The sequence below is a fragment of the Phalacrocorax carbo genome, chromosome 1, assembly GCF_963921805.1.
Source record: "Phalacrocorax carbo chromosome 1, bPhaCar2.1, whole genome shotgun sequence".
NCBI classification, from domain to species: Eukaryota; Metazoa; Chordata; class Aves; order Suliformes; family Phalacrocoracidae; genus Phalacrocorax; species Phalacrocorax carbo.
The window spans coordinates 132,691,557-132,708,437 of record NC_087513.1 but is presented as its reverse complement, the minus strand read 5'-3'; the positions used below and the strand labels follow the sequence as shown (position 1 = coordinate 132,708,437).

At 49.6% G+C, this 16,881-nt stretch overlaps 1 protein-coding gene across 1 annotated transcript; it reads right to left on the bottom strand.

The window, feature by feature from the left end:
• Window positions 1-1,576: 1,576 nt before the first annotated feature.
• RS1 (retinoschisin 1) lies at window positions 1,577-16,484 on the bottom strand. Its single transcript, XM_064470063.1, has 6 exons — window positions 16,433-16,484; window positions 8,172-8,197; window positions 7,761-7,866; window positions 3,206-3,347; window positions 2,867-3,062; window positions 1,577-1,729 (listed from the first exon to the last, which is right to left on the bottom strand). Exons 1-6 carry the CDS (start codon window positions 16,482-16,484, stop codon window positions 1,577-1,579), a joined length of 675 nt encoding a protein of 224 aa, XP_064326133.1.
• Window positions 16,485-16,881: the final 397 nt, after the last annotated feature.

Here is a 16,881-nt window from a genome sequence, read left to right as displayed (position 1 = left end):
TTAGAGAGCCATGCAGATTCGCTGCTTTCCTGTTAAGAAAATGTGCCCCTACACCCATTTGTGGATAGGCAAAACTCTTGTGGGGTGTGGGGAGAAGCGAGGGAGTGATGGTGACATAATAACAGTCACCTCAGCAGATGGGGATTGTAGACTTCATACTGTTGGTATAGCAGAGCAGAAGCCTTCAGACTCACCAAAACAGCGTATTTCCCTGACAGTTATTATTTGTCTTTATATACAGGAAAAAAACAAGGCAGAAACATCTGCCCTCCTGAATGAATAAAAAGTGACGAACTGCACAGACATCCAAAGGCTTTTCTAATGTTTTTTTCTCACATCTCATTTGGTTTTAGCCACATCTCATCTCCTGCCTTGCACACCAAGCGTTCACCTCTCTCCCCATAGGGGTAGGAAGAGGGCACGAGAGGCAGATGGCCTGCCCTGGTGCCGTTCTCTTTGTTCCTCTCTCCACTGAGCTAGTTCAGGTGCCAATTCCGTGACTCTTTGGGATGCATGGATTGCTAAAAAAAAAAAGGGAAAAGGCTTCTGGTGCCTGCCAGGTTTCTGCCACAGACGTATGACAAGCCGAACAAGCCCCCACCTGGGGTGTGCTGGGCATCAGGTCCTGGGCAGAGGCAGGGACATGAGCCACACCACCCAGGTCACACCAGGGACATGGGTTCATCAAAGCCTCCACATGCGCCAGATGCCTCAGGAACTCAGCACCCAATAGGGGTTGGACCATCGAGATCAAGACAGTTAAATGAGAGCAAGTGTTCCTGTTAAATGTTAAATGTTCCTGTGCCCAAATGCCCACGGAGAGCAAAGTGCCCTGGGGTCCCCAGGATGTGTCAGTGCAAAACCAGAGAGGATATGGAGAGGGTTTGGCCACCCAGTACACGGGGGATCAATGGCTGTCCCAAAACCAGCCACAGTAGCTCAGGCCAGAGGGTACCTGATGCAAGGGGACACAAGGTGATTGAGAGTGTGAGATACAGGCAGGGCCCATTGTACTGAGGACCGGCCAGATCTGGCCCCAACCCTGTCTCAGGGGTGGCAGAGACAGGCAGGAGGAGCATGAGGAAAAGCAGGGTGAGATGTCTGCCCCGGCAGGAGATCCCTCCCTGGCTCCAGTGGGGTGGCGGGGGATGCCCAGGCTCAGGGACAAATAATCACTTGCAGACCTGCCCTCCCTGAGGGCGTCCAAGCCCTGCCTTTGGACTTACATCTGCATTTACTTTGGCCTCCACAGCATGCTGTGATGATGATTTTTTCCCAGCCTAACACCCAGGGCCAGAAGCACCACATCTCACAGGATCAGAGGTGCAGCAATGAACCATCCTGCCTTCCCCAGCATGTGCCCCATAAACACCTGTCAGCTTCACAGCGGGGTTTAGCTTTATCAGCAGGCGTGGTGTGAAACAACATTTTATTCAAGATGGCCCTTCCCTTTGCATGCTGGGCATTTACACCGCAGGACCGCGGCTGCAGCCAGCGTCGGTGGCAAGGAGGGGGCGACTGCACAGGCGGACACCTCTGCATCTACCCCAGGAGGCGGCGTGGGGCGGGCAGGTGCTCAGCCGCACTTGCCCAGGCACTCGAGGAGCTCCATGCGGATGGCGATGCGCACGTGCCAGCCCAGCGGGATGAGGCGGATGTAGCGGGCCACGATGGGCGGACGCAGCAGGTTCTGCACTGAGGACGAGCGGTCCGAGTTGCCGTAGAAAACCTGGGGAGGGAGGTGTGGGCAGGTGGTTAGGGGGCTGAAACTCCTGCCCCATGAGTTTGGGGTGCCTGTGCAGAGCAGAAGAGGAGGCAGGTCCCCCTCCCCCCCCCAAAAAAATAAAAGACACTAATAATAGCCAGACACAGGCAATTTTTGTCACACTGAGTGGGTTTTCTGAGTAAGTCACTTTCCCCACATTGTTCCTCTGCTTTTTCTGGTTAGGCTAGACTTAATCTCTCCCCATTCTCTCTCATTTGTCTTCGGGCAACAAGGCACCATGTGTTTGGAGTGAGCCTGGCTGACCTTGGCTGCTTGCAGTTCATAAGCCAGGCTCCCAGACACGCTGATACAGACAAAAAAATTTATCTGGGGGACCTTCCCCACTGCTTGGCCATGCTGCCCTGTCTCCTGCTGCCATGACCTGTTTTTTGGGAAGGCTCAGCATCCGCCCAGGGCTGCAGGAACCAGTGCTTCAGCAAAGCCACCAGAGCCTCCCATGCTGGGACAGGGCCATCCCCACGGATGGACGCTGACGATGCCTGGGAGGCAGCAGGCATGGCATCCCCTAGCCTGCCTCGGCTGCACGGGGACCACAGCCACCACTCTATGTTCCCCTGTGCAATTTTTTGCTTCAAACCACCCACTAAGTACAGCGTGTGTACCGTTCAGTGGGCTGTGACTTAAATAGCTGCAGATTTTCTTTCAGGGGTTCTTCTGCATTGTTATCATGCACTAGCCCTGGACTTAGGGCAAAAGAAGGAGCCCCCTTTTTGCAGTGCCCAGGCACAGCTGGCATAGTGTGGCTCTGGCCAAGAAACGGGCTTTATCACGGAGGTGCTGCTTCCCCTGCGATGTCAGCTCGGTCCTGCTGAGTTTAGTCTAGACTCCACCATCATCATTAGCAAAAAATGTATTTTGTCCTTCTGCAGTTGCTCAGCATGGCACTTGCTCTTACCATGGCAAGGGGACACCCCTCTCCATGCTGCCCCCAGAGGTGGGGTGACCGCCAGGCCCCATCCACCCCACTGCTCCCACGGAAACCCCTCTTGGGGCAAGAACCTCCCTGCCAAGACCCAGTGTTTTTGTGTCACCAAATGTGTCCCCCACTCCACCAATGGCTGAAGCATAAAGTCCACTGACCCGGTTGTTCCCGGTTTGATCCTTGTAGTAAACCCAGTTGAGATTTTCATCAGTGCGGTACTGCACGCTGTACTTGGTCATCCACTCATCAGCATCACAGCGCCCTTGCGTGAGGATCCCTGAGATCACCTTCACCTCCTTCAGGTCAATCTGCAGCCACTGCCCATTGTCCTGGTACTTGGAGAGCCACGCGCACCTGGGGGAACACCACCATCCCCGCTACGTCCTCCGCCCCTGCCCTCCCAGGTGGTCCCTCCTGCCCCTGCGCTGCTGGGGGTGCCCCAGCCTCCGACACCCACCTGCCCACGGGACCCCTTGTGGAGGCATTTTCGGACTCACCCGAAGCCTTGGCCGTTAAGGCGGGCCTTGTTGGCTGTCCAGGAGGAGTACCAGCCCGTGTACTGCTCGGGGTTGGAGCAGCTTATCTGGTCAGGGGTGACAGCGCCCGACTCGAAGCCAAGGGGCTTGTGGTAGGGACACTCTGTAGAAAAAGGGAAAAAACATGCTACTATAAGGCCACGAGTGCCTGGCTTTGTTTCCTGGTTGTATTTGCATGCTTGTTGTCAACACCCTCTGTGGCTTCGCTGCTCCCTGTCCTCCCTGGCCAGGATGCTGGGAATGCTCTTAAATCCAGACCACAACCCCTGCAGTATTTGCTGCCCAGGGGCCACGGGGGGTCTTAATTTCTAACTCTTCTTGTATGATTTTCTGATTCTTCTCTCTCTTTCTCAAACTTCATAAACCTGTGGTGTCTGCAACATTTTGGGGGGAAGGTTTTATTCAGATGTTGCAGTCCGAGTCTGCTTCTTGCAAGCACATAGAAGAAAATCCAGACTGGATCTGTTGACCTGGATCCAGCCTCCAGGCTGTCAGCTTCTGCCTGGTCCTCGAGAAATGGCTGGCATGGCTTTTCTTGCTGAGCTTTATCTCCTTCCGCTCCACCATTCACTGTCTTGATTTATGGCTACGTCTGCACAGCAAAATTGCTGAGCCTGCTCTGATCAACCCTCCACAAGCATCCTCAGATCTTCTGCATTTTCTGCTACAGGGATTATCTTTGTATCTGGAGATGGTATGGCCTTGTGGAAAACCTGCAGGTTCTCTGGTGGCAGTGAGGTGTAATGCTTGGCCCTGCCAAACTCAGGAGATTTTTGCCTTCAGATCTTCAGGCTACCAAACCTGATCCCACAGCTGTCTTCTGTGACAGCAAGAAGTTCAGCAAGGTTCCCGCTGGCTCCAAAACCACTAGGGGCAGAAATACTCATTCATTATTTAAACCTTCTGCGGTGGGTCACCACACAGTGCTCCGGAAGGCAAGCCTTTGGTGATGCTGCCATGCAGAGCACCTGCGTGCTACCTGGACCTAGTTGTTTTTTTGTTTTGTTTTGTTCTGATTATTTTTATGCGAGCAGGTTATCACTATGTATCTAGACACATAAAGAAGGTGCTCACAAGTGTCAGACAGGAATTGCCTGGGCAAACATCTATGGGCAGCATTTTTCTAATTTTGTGGCCCGTGGAGCACATGTGGTCCCTCAAGGGTCACTGTCACATTTTCCAGTTTAGTGTAGTTTGTTTCATGGGTTTTGGCAATAAAGGAGCAGTAAAGCTCTGTGCGGGTTCACTCATGGGTAGGACGTTTCCTCGCCTTAGCCATGACTGACCGACCAGCATGATGCTTTTTGCTAAAAATGACTGTCACATGAGGAGCAACAGCAGGTGCCCAGGACTCAGCGTGACCATGGCCTTCCCAGTGCAACGCCCCAGCACTGCAGCGGCGTGGTCAATGTCTCATTAGCAAGCTCTACCAGGTCGATATCATATGCATCAATATCTCATTAACATATCTTGCTCAGCTGGTACCTCATTAACATGTTTTTCCTCACAAAAACACATAGTCGCTGTCCCGCCTTCCTCCAGGCACGGAAACATCATGCTTTTCTACCGCGTTAAAAACCCTTGCTCCCATTGTGCAAGAGGGCGGCTGGGCTGGGGTGGCCCTGCATGTTTACTACTTGGCAGGCTTATCTCAAACACCACGTAACTTTACTTTTAGCAACACTAATCCGCAGACCACACAACCGTAATGCAATTAGCAGGTCACCTTCTGGCACGTCTGGCTGTGCCACGCGCAGGGGCTCACAAAACAGATGCCTGGTGCCCACCCAGCCAAGCCAGCTAAGTCATTTAACACCATTGCTGCCAACTTGGAGAAAACTCATGCAGCGGTTGCGAGGCCGGCTGCTGCCCTCCAGCCGTGCCAGCTCAGCAACACCTCAGCGCGGCTGCTCAGCAAGCCGTCCCCAGGCATCTGGGATGCCAGGCCACGCACCGTGGCTGAGCTGGGTGAGGACAGGGAAAAGCCCCCCTGCCTGGGGAGAGAGACAGCTGGGAGATATGATGACAACATTCATTATTCAGGAGAACAGCCTTAATTAGTCAAGAAAGATGCCTTCATCACTGAGCTACATAATGCTAATGAGTCAGGGCACCCCTCACACTTAGCCTGGGCAGGAAACCTAGAGCTGCTCCTCTCACACAGGTTTCTCTCAGCCACGGACGATCAACCAAACCTGCCTTGTCTCCTTCCCTTCCCTTCCCTTTAAGGGGCAATGGTTTTAAACTGAAAGAGGGTATGTTTAGATTGGACATAAGAAAGAAATTTTTTATGATAAGGATGGTGAGCCACTGGAGCAGTTTCCCAGTGAAGCTGTGGATGTCCCATCATGGAAGTGTTAAAGGTCAGGTTGGATGGGGTTTTGAGCAACCTGGTCTAGTGAAAGATGTCCTTTCCCATGGCAGGAGAGTTGGACCAGATGATCTTCAAAGGTCCCTTCCAAACCAAACCATGCTGTGATTCTGTGATTCCTTGGTGCAAGCGGCAGCAGGGTGGTACCAGGCTGTAACAAGGCTTCAGATGGAAAATTGTACACTGTTAAGGTTAAACAGCAAGAAAATGTGCAGCAGGACCAGACTGGCATGGCAGGTGTAGGTGCTGGTAGGGAGCCACCATGAGAAGAAGGACTTCCCAAGAGTTTTTTGGAGGATCTCCGCTGCAGTGGTTCCCCTGCAGGAAGCAAGGGGGTGCTACATGGTGACCTGGAGTGTGCAGTAATCTCCATTTGTCAAAAATATGCTTTACTGCAGCTCCATGCAAAGGGATACAGTTACAGGTGGAGGATGCGCAGGTGCAGGGGGGCATCTTCCAAATGGAGAGACTCAGACAAGGATGCAAGGACTGCAGGGACCTGCCTGTTGCAGGTGGGCTTCGTGATGATGCTGCAACAAAAAAAGACTTGTGGTGGCCAGACCTCTGAAAGGGAGCAGTGAGCTCAGGCAGAGCCATGCCAGCTCAGACTCATGTTTGACGCAGTGCATGTGGGTTTCCTTCGTAGAAGACTGGAGGAAACCCTCAGAACAAGAGATACAAAGTGTTGTTTCTGAGGCTCCTACAAGTGATACTTCTGCATCACAGGGGCTGTCTCCAGAAAATGCCTTCTTCCTCTTCACACCTGCCCTGGCAGGCAGCCCTATGGAGATACTGGCTGCAGAAACTGAAAGGACAGAGCCTGAGAAGCCGTGACCCTTTACTGGGGATGACTGGGGCCACTGCCCCGGGGGCGACACACCACCCATGCATGCTGGATGAATCCTCTCCTTGTAGTTTCTCTGGGCAGGGAAGAATCCCATGGGCAATACTCAAGCTGGGTGAGCCCCAGGTGGACACGGCCTCCACAGGAGCAGGGTGCATGGAAGGAGAGCTCAAGGGAAACAGACGGCCCAGCAAGGATGACTGGAAACCTCTGTGCTTGTCAGCTGCCTTGTGCCATGGGAGGAAACCCTTCAGGTCCAACACAAGCGTGGGATAGAACCGCCTGGCATTTACTCCCCCTCTCATTTCTGTTTGCTATGCCTGCAAGCTCTGCCAATGGTGTAATATCTTCCTGTCAATACACATTTTTATTTGCTTTCTAACTCACCCTAGTTTCCACTCAGAGCTCTTCCAGGGTAACTCATTTAACCTCCTCCTTCAGGGCAGCCATGCCAAATGCTGAGCAGCAAAACACACCTCAAGTTGTTGCACAGCCTCTTGCAGGAGTTGGGAAGAGATGCTTCCTAGCAGGCATGAGGCAGGCACCACTTTCGTCACCCAGCCCAGTGAGGGCAAACACCTCTGAACATCTGCGTGACAGAGGCCTGAACAAGAGTGCAGCTTCTGTGGGACGCAGGAGCCAAACCTGAAGATCAGCTGGGCACTGATAAAGCCTTGCTGGGGCAACATGTCAGGGAAAATGTGACAGTTGCAGAGAACAACAAGGAAAGAACTTGATCAGAAACCTATAAAACACGGTCTGTGAGGAACAGCTGAAGGAGCTGGGCATAGGCAACCCAGAGAAAACTCAAAGGAAACACAATTGTGATTTTTCACTGTTTAAAAATATGCTTCAAAGAAAGAATAAACTGTTTTCCTTGACACCTGGGGAGAGGAGAAGAGGTCACAGATAAAACTATAGCAAGCGAGAATCAGCCTAAGTTGCACAAAAGGTTTCCTACAGCAAATCCTGCACACAGCGGTAGCTGCCGGCAGTTTCTGGGAGCACCAGCGCAGGGGGCTTTAGGGACGGGGCAGGCAAGTGCCTGCCGGCACCAGCCAGCCTGGGCCACCCTGGGTGATCTCCCAAGGCCCAGACATGGTCCCTGTTGCTGCTGCCCCTCTGCCCAATGGCGCAGCATCACCTCGCACCTCCCACCAGCGCAGCTCCCCTGGCCCCACCAGAAGCTGTGTTTGGAACAAGTACCACCGTAACATGCCACCTCGGCAGTGCAGGGTGCATCGGGGGAAGCTGCTGAAGATCACCAGACAAACATGGCTAAAAGCACGCTGGCCCATTACCTGGCATGCACTCTAAGCTGTTAGTCCTGCTGGACCACACCAAGTTAGGACCTCCTTGGCAATCGCATTTGCAAGCCTTGCTGTGCCACAGTTCCAGTCTCTCATCCTAAAGGGAAGGTAAAAAACAATAGTAAATCAACATTGTCATTGACAATAGTGACATGAGGCTGAATCCTGAAGCTTAGACAGACACTTATGCCTGCCCAGGCTGCTGCACCTTCTCTGAGCCCCCTTCTTTGTGCCAGACCAGCACAAAAGGTGGGATGACCCCCTGCCTTGGATTCAGAGGTGAGAGCATGTTCCTGGCCTTGGAGGCCCAGGTGCCATGCCTCCTTACGCCCCAAGGCACCGGAGCCAGGCAGTGTCGCCCCCAGCATTTACCCAGCAGCCAAACCAGCTGGAGAGACTTACCTCTCCTGGGGAGAGGGCCAGTGCAGCTGGGGCAGCAGGCATGGAGGGAAGAAGAGAGAGAGATCAGAAACAAAGATGCTGCAAGCAAACATCAGAAAATGCAATGAACATTTACTCCTGAGTTGGGGACAAATAAATCGAGGAAGGACTGTCAAATCTACTACATATCCCCAAGGTGATTGCCAGGGGAAAGCAAGAGGACATGGGCAGGAACAGGGCACTGTGTGTGCCCATGCCAGTGCTACTCCCTCACTGATTCTTTTTGATGCCTTTGGCATCTCCTCTTTCTGATTGGATACACCTGAAACATCCTGAGGAGAAACCCATGCCAGCCCCCTAATTTTGCCTGTATCCCTTTTTGCTGTCTTCCTGCTCCACAATTTCCCTTCCCCCTTTTGCCCTTATAAATTGTGAACTGATGAACCCCAAGGGTGAAGTCCCAGCCTGGCCCCACCACAAACCACTGGCACCTTCAGAAGAGATGGGGCATCCCATGAGGTGCCTGGCCTGAGATCGCTCCCCCTGGACAGGATGGAGGAAAATGAAATGTGAATAGGTCTTCCCAATCCATCTTACATACAACACTCCCATTTCTTTTCTTTCTTAGAGAAAACCAGTTGTTGTGGCTGTAGAGGAAGAGCTGCTATTTCTGTAACATCTGACCTGTTTTAGCTCCTACCAGTCACTGAGCAATGGCTTTTTTGAACCCTTTCCTTGCTGAAAGGGCCCTCCCTCTTCCCAGTGAAGTCCAAAGCAGACCATGTTAATAACATTTGGACTGGCAGAATAGTGCTCAGATGACTATGACAATAAAACAATTTTAAAAAATAGTCCCATGACTGCTGATAACTTATCGACGTAAGTCAAACGTTAAACACTGTTTTCAATACCATTAGGGAATCTGCAGCCCACAAAGGACCAAGCTATTGAGCAGGTAAAAACGTACATAGAGGAGCCATGAGAAACCCACCATCTCCAAACAGAGGTTTTGTGAATAGGAAAAGAGGATCTTTTCACCAAACGAATTAGACTCTGAATTATTCACTGAAATCCAGTTATGAGTTATTCATTCATATGCTGTCGCTTTGCTGAGCCTAGGAAGCTCCAGCTAATGCTGGGAATTTACATCCCGCGTTTCTATAGCAAGTTTCATCTCAAAAGACTCAAAACCACTGTGCAATTATAATCAGCTGAAATATAAACTGTATACAAAGCCCTGTTTATTACTGAAATGCAACTACTCTTTGGGTATGACAATGAGCCCAAATATATCAAGAGTCTGAAAGAAAGACCCCAGCAAAGAACAAAATCATAAAGAAATTTTTAAAAAAATTCCTTTCTTTAATGCAGAGATGGTCTCCTCCACTTCAGTGTCCCAGGGCAGCCTTTCTGACATAAGGAATTTACTGAATTAATCCAAGGCATTGGCTCTGGTGGAAGAAGTAAACATCAGCCTACAGTAACAAGATGTGGCTTTTAGTCAGACCCAAGAGGGAGGCAGTGGGGCACACAGACCCCATCAAGCTCAGCAGGAAAATGTGGGTGCACATCTCCAGATCTGGCCTCTTGAAAAACATAGGCTGGGGTCCATGCGCAATACCACGCTCCACCTTTCCCAACAGAGATGTTTCCCAGCCACATCCCATGACTTCTTGTGCAACAAGAAAACCAAGGCGGAGGTGCAAGCCCAAGGCCACGCAGCGCATTGCCACCTCTGCACTGTGCCACACCGCATGAGGGTGGTTTAAGTTAATGCTGCCTGTCGTCAGATCAATATGCTACAAACCAAGACATTCTCAACTATCAAAACTGTACTGCCTTTGCCAATAAAACCATGCAGCACATCTCCTGCCTGCTTGGCATTCTGTTTGGTGACAAAGCTGGAGCAGCCCTGGCACGGGGGGCATGGGAGCTGGGCCAACGGGAGCCTCTTCTGTCCCTCCAGCCCATGCCACTGCGGCCTTTCCCTGCAGGACAGGTGCCCTGCTCTGGGAGCACTGGCTGCAAGGACTAGCTTCGTTACCCTGGGATTTGGAAGCCTGCCTCCTCAGCCAGCGCAGCCCCCAAGCAACCCCAATGCCCAGGTCTGAAGTCACAGGGCTGCAGCCTTGGCTCCTCCAGCCTGCAGGTGTTCAGGTTTCATTTAGAGATATGTGCTCAGTACATGTTTCTTAACCTCTTTGTTTTCACCTTTGGAAGACTGGTTTTTGTGGAAAACTTTTTGTGGGACATTTCTTGGTTTTGCCCCAGTGGTTAAATGCACTTTGGCCTGGTAATCACCTGAGAAGTAAGTGGAGCCACGCAGGCATGAAAGAAAAGGTGCCTGCACCTTTCTGCATAAATATTTGCCTTGGCACCCCTGCAGCACCTTGGGTGCTGCAGCGGGGCTTTAGGGTCTACAGAGAAAAGCTGGTAAACAAACTAGCAAATGAATATACTTTGTATAGGAATAAAATATTCCTCTTTTCACTTCCAGTGCATTCTGGCAGATCACTTACATGTGTGTCACGTACATTTACACAACATGACTGTGTTGTGGTGAAGCCTACTCTTGAGCACCATGTGCCTGTGGTGGGGAAGGCGGATGTGAATTACCAGGCTGATGTAGGGGTATTGCTTCGAGTCCATGTTGAGCCCTTCAGCAGACCTCCCGAGTCCCTGCCCAGGTATCTGAGAGCCAAAATCAAAATTTGGCACCTCACTGAGAGATGCAGCTGGAAACCCAACAGCTGTGAGTGAAACAACAGGTAAAAAAGGAATAGTTTTCAGGTGAGTGGGTGTAAGCTAGCACCTACTCAACCACCAGGAATAAACTCTCCTACCCTGGCCAACCCAGCGCTGCTTGGGTGGCTGCAGCCAGCCAACGATGCCTGCTCCTGAGCTACAAGAGCAGCTTTTAGATTTTTCAGTCTTGTCAGCCAGGGGAGATCACTGCAAATCAAGCAAGGGTGTGAATTTCAAGCACAAAAGCCCTTTTTTCAATGCAATGTGTTATTGGGTCAGCCCTCTGGCACACAGTGGTGCACAGGCAGTGCCAGGGCATGGGTGCTGACATGCCGCCCCTCTGGCTATCCCCGGTGGGCTGGGGGCCTCCACACCTCGCTGCACTGCTCACTGGCATCTCAGATAGGAGGTCAGTTTTGCCTTTTTGAGCTAGAAGAGGTTATCTGCTAAGGGCTCGCTCCCACGAGCACCTCAGCCCTCTGACTGCCGGCAGCCGCAGCCTGTGACACAGGGGAGCGGCAGACTTGGCTTGGGGTAAGCATGGCAGCAGATAGGCCAAACATCCCACTTGGACAGCGTGGCCTGATAACCCTTGGCATCGGGAGAGGAAAGGAGAGAAAAAGATGTCCTTGCCTGCATTCAGCTGGAAAAAGTAGTAATTGATATATTGGTGTGTTTACAGCTGTGACGGGCCCTGTCCTACAAAGGAAATGAAGAGGAAAGCTGGCTGCCAATAGCCTAAAAATGTGATGGCCAGCATGCTTTTATAGTGAGCGTGTTTGCCTTCAAGGAAGGTTACAAAGATAATTGGTAATTGTAGGTCAGACAGAACGAATTGCTACAATTCGTGGGAGAGTCATAAGTCCTGCATGGCTGCCGGGGGCTGTTGTGTTAAAAGTACAGGACTTTAAAAAAAAAACCCAAAACATTAAAAAGGAAAAAGCCCTATTTACAGCCCCTGCAGTGCCCCAGGACATTCAGCAAACCATCAATTCAGTGATACAAATTACTATCTGTGCATGTTTGTGAGAGGCAAGGAGATAGAGGATGTGCCTTTCCTGTCTCTCCATCCTGCCCTGCAGCGTGGTGCATCCAATGCATTGCCATGCCCAAAAGCCACCCCGTAGCACAGGATTTGGGGACCGGGGCTTAGGCAACACCAGGGGATGATTTTTGTGCTGGAGCACCCATCCCAGTGGGTCTGAGCTGGAGCATGGACACCGGGGTGGCCCCGCTTGGCACCCACCGCTGGGCAGGATGGAGGGGAGAGACACCCCAGGGACTGTCCCAGCTTTGGGGGACAAGGAATAGAGCTGGAAAAGGCAGTCCTGGGATGCCGGGATCGGGAGGACATGGCTTTCCTGAGGTGGAGGTGGGATAAAGCAGCAGCCACAACTTGGGCTACCTGGGGAAAGGAAGGGGCAAGTGGTAGTAAGGAGGCTCAGCTGCTGGCATTTTAATGACAGGAATAGGTAACTACATGTCTCAGAAAGTTTGTGGTCATTAAGAATGTGGTTAAACAAGAGAAAGAAAGGAGGAAAGTAAGTGAGGGCAGAAGTAACACTGCCAAAGGCTGGGCACATTTCAATAAAGTCAACTCTGAGAAATCATGTTGAATATCTTGACTGTAGAGCCATGACAACAATCCACCTTTTTTTAGTGTGGCTAGAATTAATGACAGAAGTACAAGCATGAGAAAGCACATTATAAAATAAAACAGAGAAATAAAATATAACACAGAATAAATGTCAGTCACTTGGTTGACCGGGATAAGTTCACATAAACCTGATAACTGCAGGCAAAGTATGTGAAAAATGTTAATAACTTTGTTTATTTATTGGTGTTTATCCATTGATTTAGGTGGCCTAGAAGCTTCAGCTGGAAAATAGTTAATTTCATCTCTCATCTCTGCAAGCAACATCTCAGTTTAACAGAGCTCAGGGAGATGAGCAAAATTATTATCTTTCCACTTCTCCCAGTGGAGAGCACACGCTCCGTGATGCAGCACTTTACCGGCATGGTGGCTCCTGCTGCGCAGCTAGTCACCTGCTTCCCTTCTGCACCCACAGCCCATGGGGCAGGGGAAAGGAAAGCAGCTTAAAAACCAGCAGTATGTGACTGGAGCCCCCGAAAAGCTGTCACAGAAATGAATGAAGTGACTGGAATGAATGGCACTGGTTTTGTCACGGTTTCCGAAAGGCACACCGTTGCGAGTCCCTGTTTTTCTTGAGTGCCACATTAGAGAGCACCAGGAAGCCGAGTCGGGAAAAGAGGTATGTAAGCAACACAGAGGGCTGAGACACTGAAAAAAAGCATTGCGATACCTCTGTGCCCATCAGGTGATAGTTTGTGGGTTGCTATATTATTAATCTAGGCTATTTTTACATCCTAGCCCTGGAAATCATGCCAGGCGAGCGAGGTGACTCACATCAGGCTGCACCAGCCTCAGTAGCAGGGTACATTTGGGGAAGCTGCCGTGTCCCTGGCCACTGTTGCATGTGGCATTTTCCCCAGCTCTCCTTGCCCCTACGCCAGTGGCAGTGGCCCCAGGAACATCTGCTGCAGCCGTGGCAGGTCCCCAGCTCCCCTTGGCAGGCAGAGCCGCCTCACCCAGTTGCTTCATGGTTGCTTTTGTTGTTTTTCCCCCAGGGTATTTCCCTGTGGCCATGCTACGCAGGATCTGCCGGGACCATGTCACGCAAACAGTGCCTTTATTTCTAAAAAGTGAAGGCTTTAAATGGTCCTTGGGGGCTATGCTGGCAGGCAGAGACCCCCCAGGGCGTATGTAGATCTGTGTCCACCAAAAGACTGTGGGAGCCAGGCTGGCCTGCTGAAAGGAAGCCGCTCATCCAGGGGCTCTCACCACCTAAAGCTGCACTGGGCCAAACGCTCAGCCTGTTTCCCCTGCAGATGACATTCTGGCCCTGGCACCCCCCAGGAGGGCGGCACCGCCCCAGCACACATCAGCCTGCGGGGGCTCCTCTCTGCTGATCACTGACAGGCACGGTCTGAGCCAGAGACTGAAGGCAAGAGGACCAGCACCAGCATCAGCCTGCGGAGAGAAGGGCTTGTACTTCGTGTTAAGCTCCTCTCTCATGCTTTAACATGCTTGCTGTTTTCCTCATTCATTTGGTGGGGATTTTTCATGGTTTTATTATTTTCATGTCCATTTCTTTTTTTTTAAATTTGAATTATTTTTATTTGGTTTCCATTTTCATTCATTTGTATTGTGTCTCATTTAGTATTTACTGCGTGAAAGTGATAAAAAACATATTTAAATCATGACAATTATACCTATTTAATTCATATTAATTTGTCTTTTATGCCTGCTGTCTCCATAATGTTTCTACAAATTTTTTTTATGTTGTGAAAATATTTGAAAAAGATATGTATTTTTTTAAAAAATCGACATTTTCCCCTTTTCTTCTTAAGAGATGTACAATTATCTTTTTTTTCCCAAAGTGTTCCTTTGAAAATTTTTGGCAATTTCTGATCTTATCGACATGTGTGTTCCTTCCTGCTTAGAGCTCTGCAGAACATTGCCTGCATAGTAATTTCCTTAGATGTATCGATTATGCCAAAGGGTGGCACTAAAGATGTTATTTACTGTGATCCAAAGGCGGGTTTGGGCCTTTGATATTGTTTTTTTTCTCAAAGCTGCAAAAAACAGAGGGGGAAAAAAGAAATCCACGCTTTTAAACTGCTGAGACGTGCTTATTCCCCAACGTGTAGTGAGCACGGATGGAGTGATGCAGTGCAGGCATGTCACATTCAATGTGCTAAAAGCATATTCATGTCAATCCAGGGCTTGGGGTGCTCCCCCTCACCATATGGAGGGGGCCCGGCAGCTGCTGCGGCTCTCGTCACAGGAGTCTGCCTGCTGCACCATATGCTGCTGCTGCTGCGGTGGTGTCCCCGGCAAACACGAGCCCAGCCAAGGCGCGGAGGCTGGGGGTGCTCCTGTAAGCCACTTGCTCTGCCAGAGAAAATAAGCTAAGGAGCTTATCATGGCATCAGTGGACGTGGCTCAGAGGACTGACCTAGTGGCACCTCCTCCGTGCTGGGAGAGGCAGGAGTGTGAGGGGGACCTGGGCAAAGGGTCGCTGCTCGCTCTTTATCCAGAAGAGGACGCTTGGACCATGAAGCAGAGAAAAACAGTAAATTAAGAAACTAAATTAAATACCAAAGGAGCAATGCTTGGAAAGTGATCCTGCAAGTAGTTTTGCACTGCAGGCTCTCCGCAAATATCCTGATGTGTGGGTGTCTATTAAAAGCAAGCTGTGTCTGGGATTCAGAGCAAGGTATGAACTCATTCCAAAGACTAATTGCAGTTATGCCACCCATTGGGAAAAAAGCGCTGGAGTCCAGGTAAAAACAGCCTTCCAAGAAGATCAGGCACCAGTAACAGGCACCAAGTAAAACAAAGGACAGCGAAGAGATAAGGTATAAGGAGAACACACAAATATTTGCTGGAAGATGAAAGGGAAGACCTATTAATTAGAGAGAGCAGGGTACGGCCAAGCATAACAGGATGAAATGAAGGCATGGCTAGTTGAGGAACACTTCCCTACCCATGAAATTTGGTAGACCAAAATATTCAATGGAAACAGAGAAGGATAGAAAAACCTAGACAAAGCAAAACACTGAGGATCCAACATCCATGGGGGAAAAGCTGGACTGTCTGCTAAATCCATCCCATGCTCTGACAGATCATACTCTATTCGCACGTTAATATTGGCAGATAATGCCCAGCAAGAGCACCTCAGCCTTGTCTAAGATAATAGCAGCTTTGCCATTGGCTTCGATGAAGCCAGAACTTCAAACACAAACCAGACAATGATCATCTTGTTCCACAGCTGGGTTAATTAAAATGGAAGGAGACCATGACCCTGAATTTTCTGGCTTCTCCTAGCTCCTACCTGCTATCATTGCTACTTTTCTGAAAAGTAAATTTAAGAAAGCCTAAAAATGGAGAAATACTTTTCCCATTTTACAGACTTATGATTGCTTTTTGTTCTTAAAGTGCCTTTGGAAGTCTTTTCCAGGCCAAAATACCTGAAAGAGCCTTTTAAAAAAGGCAGATCTCCATCAGCAATGTCTTGCTGCTAAGGAAAATGATCAGGTTTTGATTAATCAAGAGTTCTGATTAATGAAGAACCAGTCTTTCATGTTATACTGTACCTCATTTTTCAAATCAGCATTATTATTTACTCACTGGCTCAGCTGCACTACAATTTTCTTTGCAAATTCATATTTTGACAAATTATATAGCAATTTTTTTACACTGCAATTATTTTGTGAAACAGAGTTTTACTACTGAATATTCATAGAGCTGTAAGAACGCTGCTCACTCACGTACATAAATTACACATCTCCTCCACAATTTTGCCTTTCCCCTAATTATTATGCTTCTATGAGAACATAGAGAAGAGCTTGCTCTGTAGCCCACAGCCCCTGGCAGAAGAAAGAAGCATGGATGAAACAAGAAATACAAAGAAGGACATCTGAAAGTGCCTCTCAGGAGGCAAAGTGCGTACCTTTGTACCAGAAGAGAAGAGACAGCAGGACGCTTCCCATCCTGAACCACATCTTTTCCTTCCTCTTTTGGGAATAGCTCCTTAACGTGCTGCTTGGCATGCTGGGAAGGCATGAGATTAACTTAAGCATTGCCTAAGCACCTTACTCTCCTCCATTCTCATGATTTTATCAAGCACCATCAAGCCAACCACACAATTATTTCTGTCAAGCTCCATCCTAGAGGATGTGTCATGTGTAACGGTTTTTAAAAGGTAAAAAGTACTGAGGTACTGACATTCTGAGTGCAAATCTGATTGCATATGCAGACATATGTCCAAATAAACAAGGATATACCTACCTAGAAACCACATATATGCCCATAGAAATGCAGATGTCTAACGCTTATAAAATATATGTAGCATATATTGTCTATTGTATGCAGTATGTATTCATTATCTTCCACCCCAAT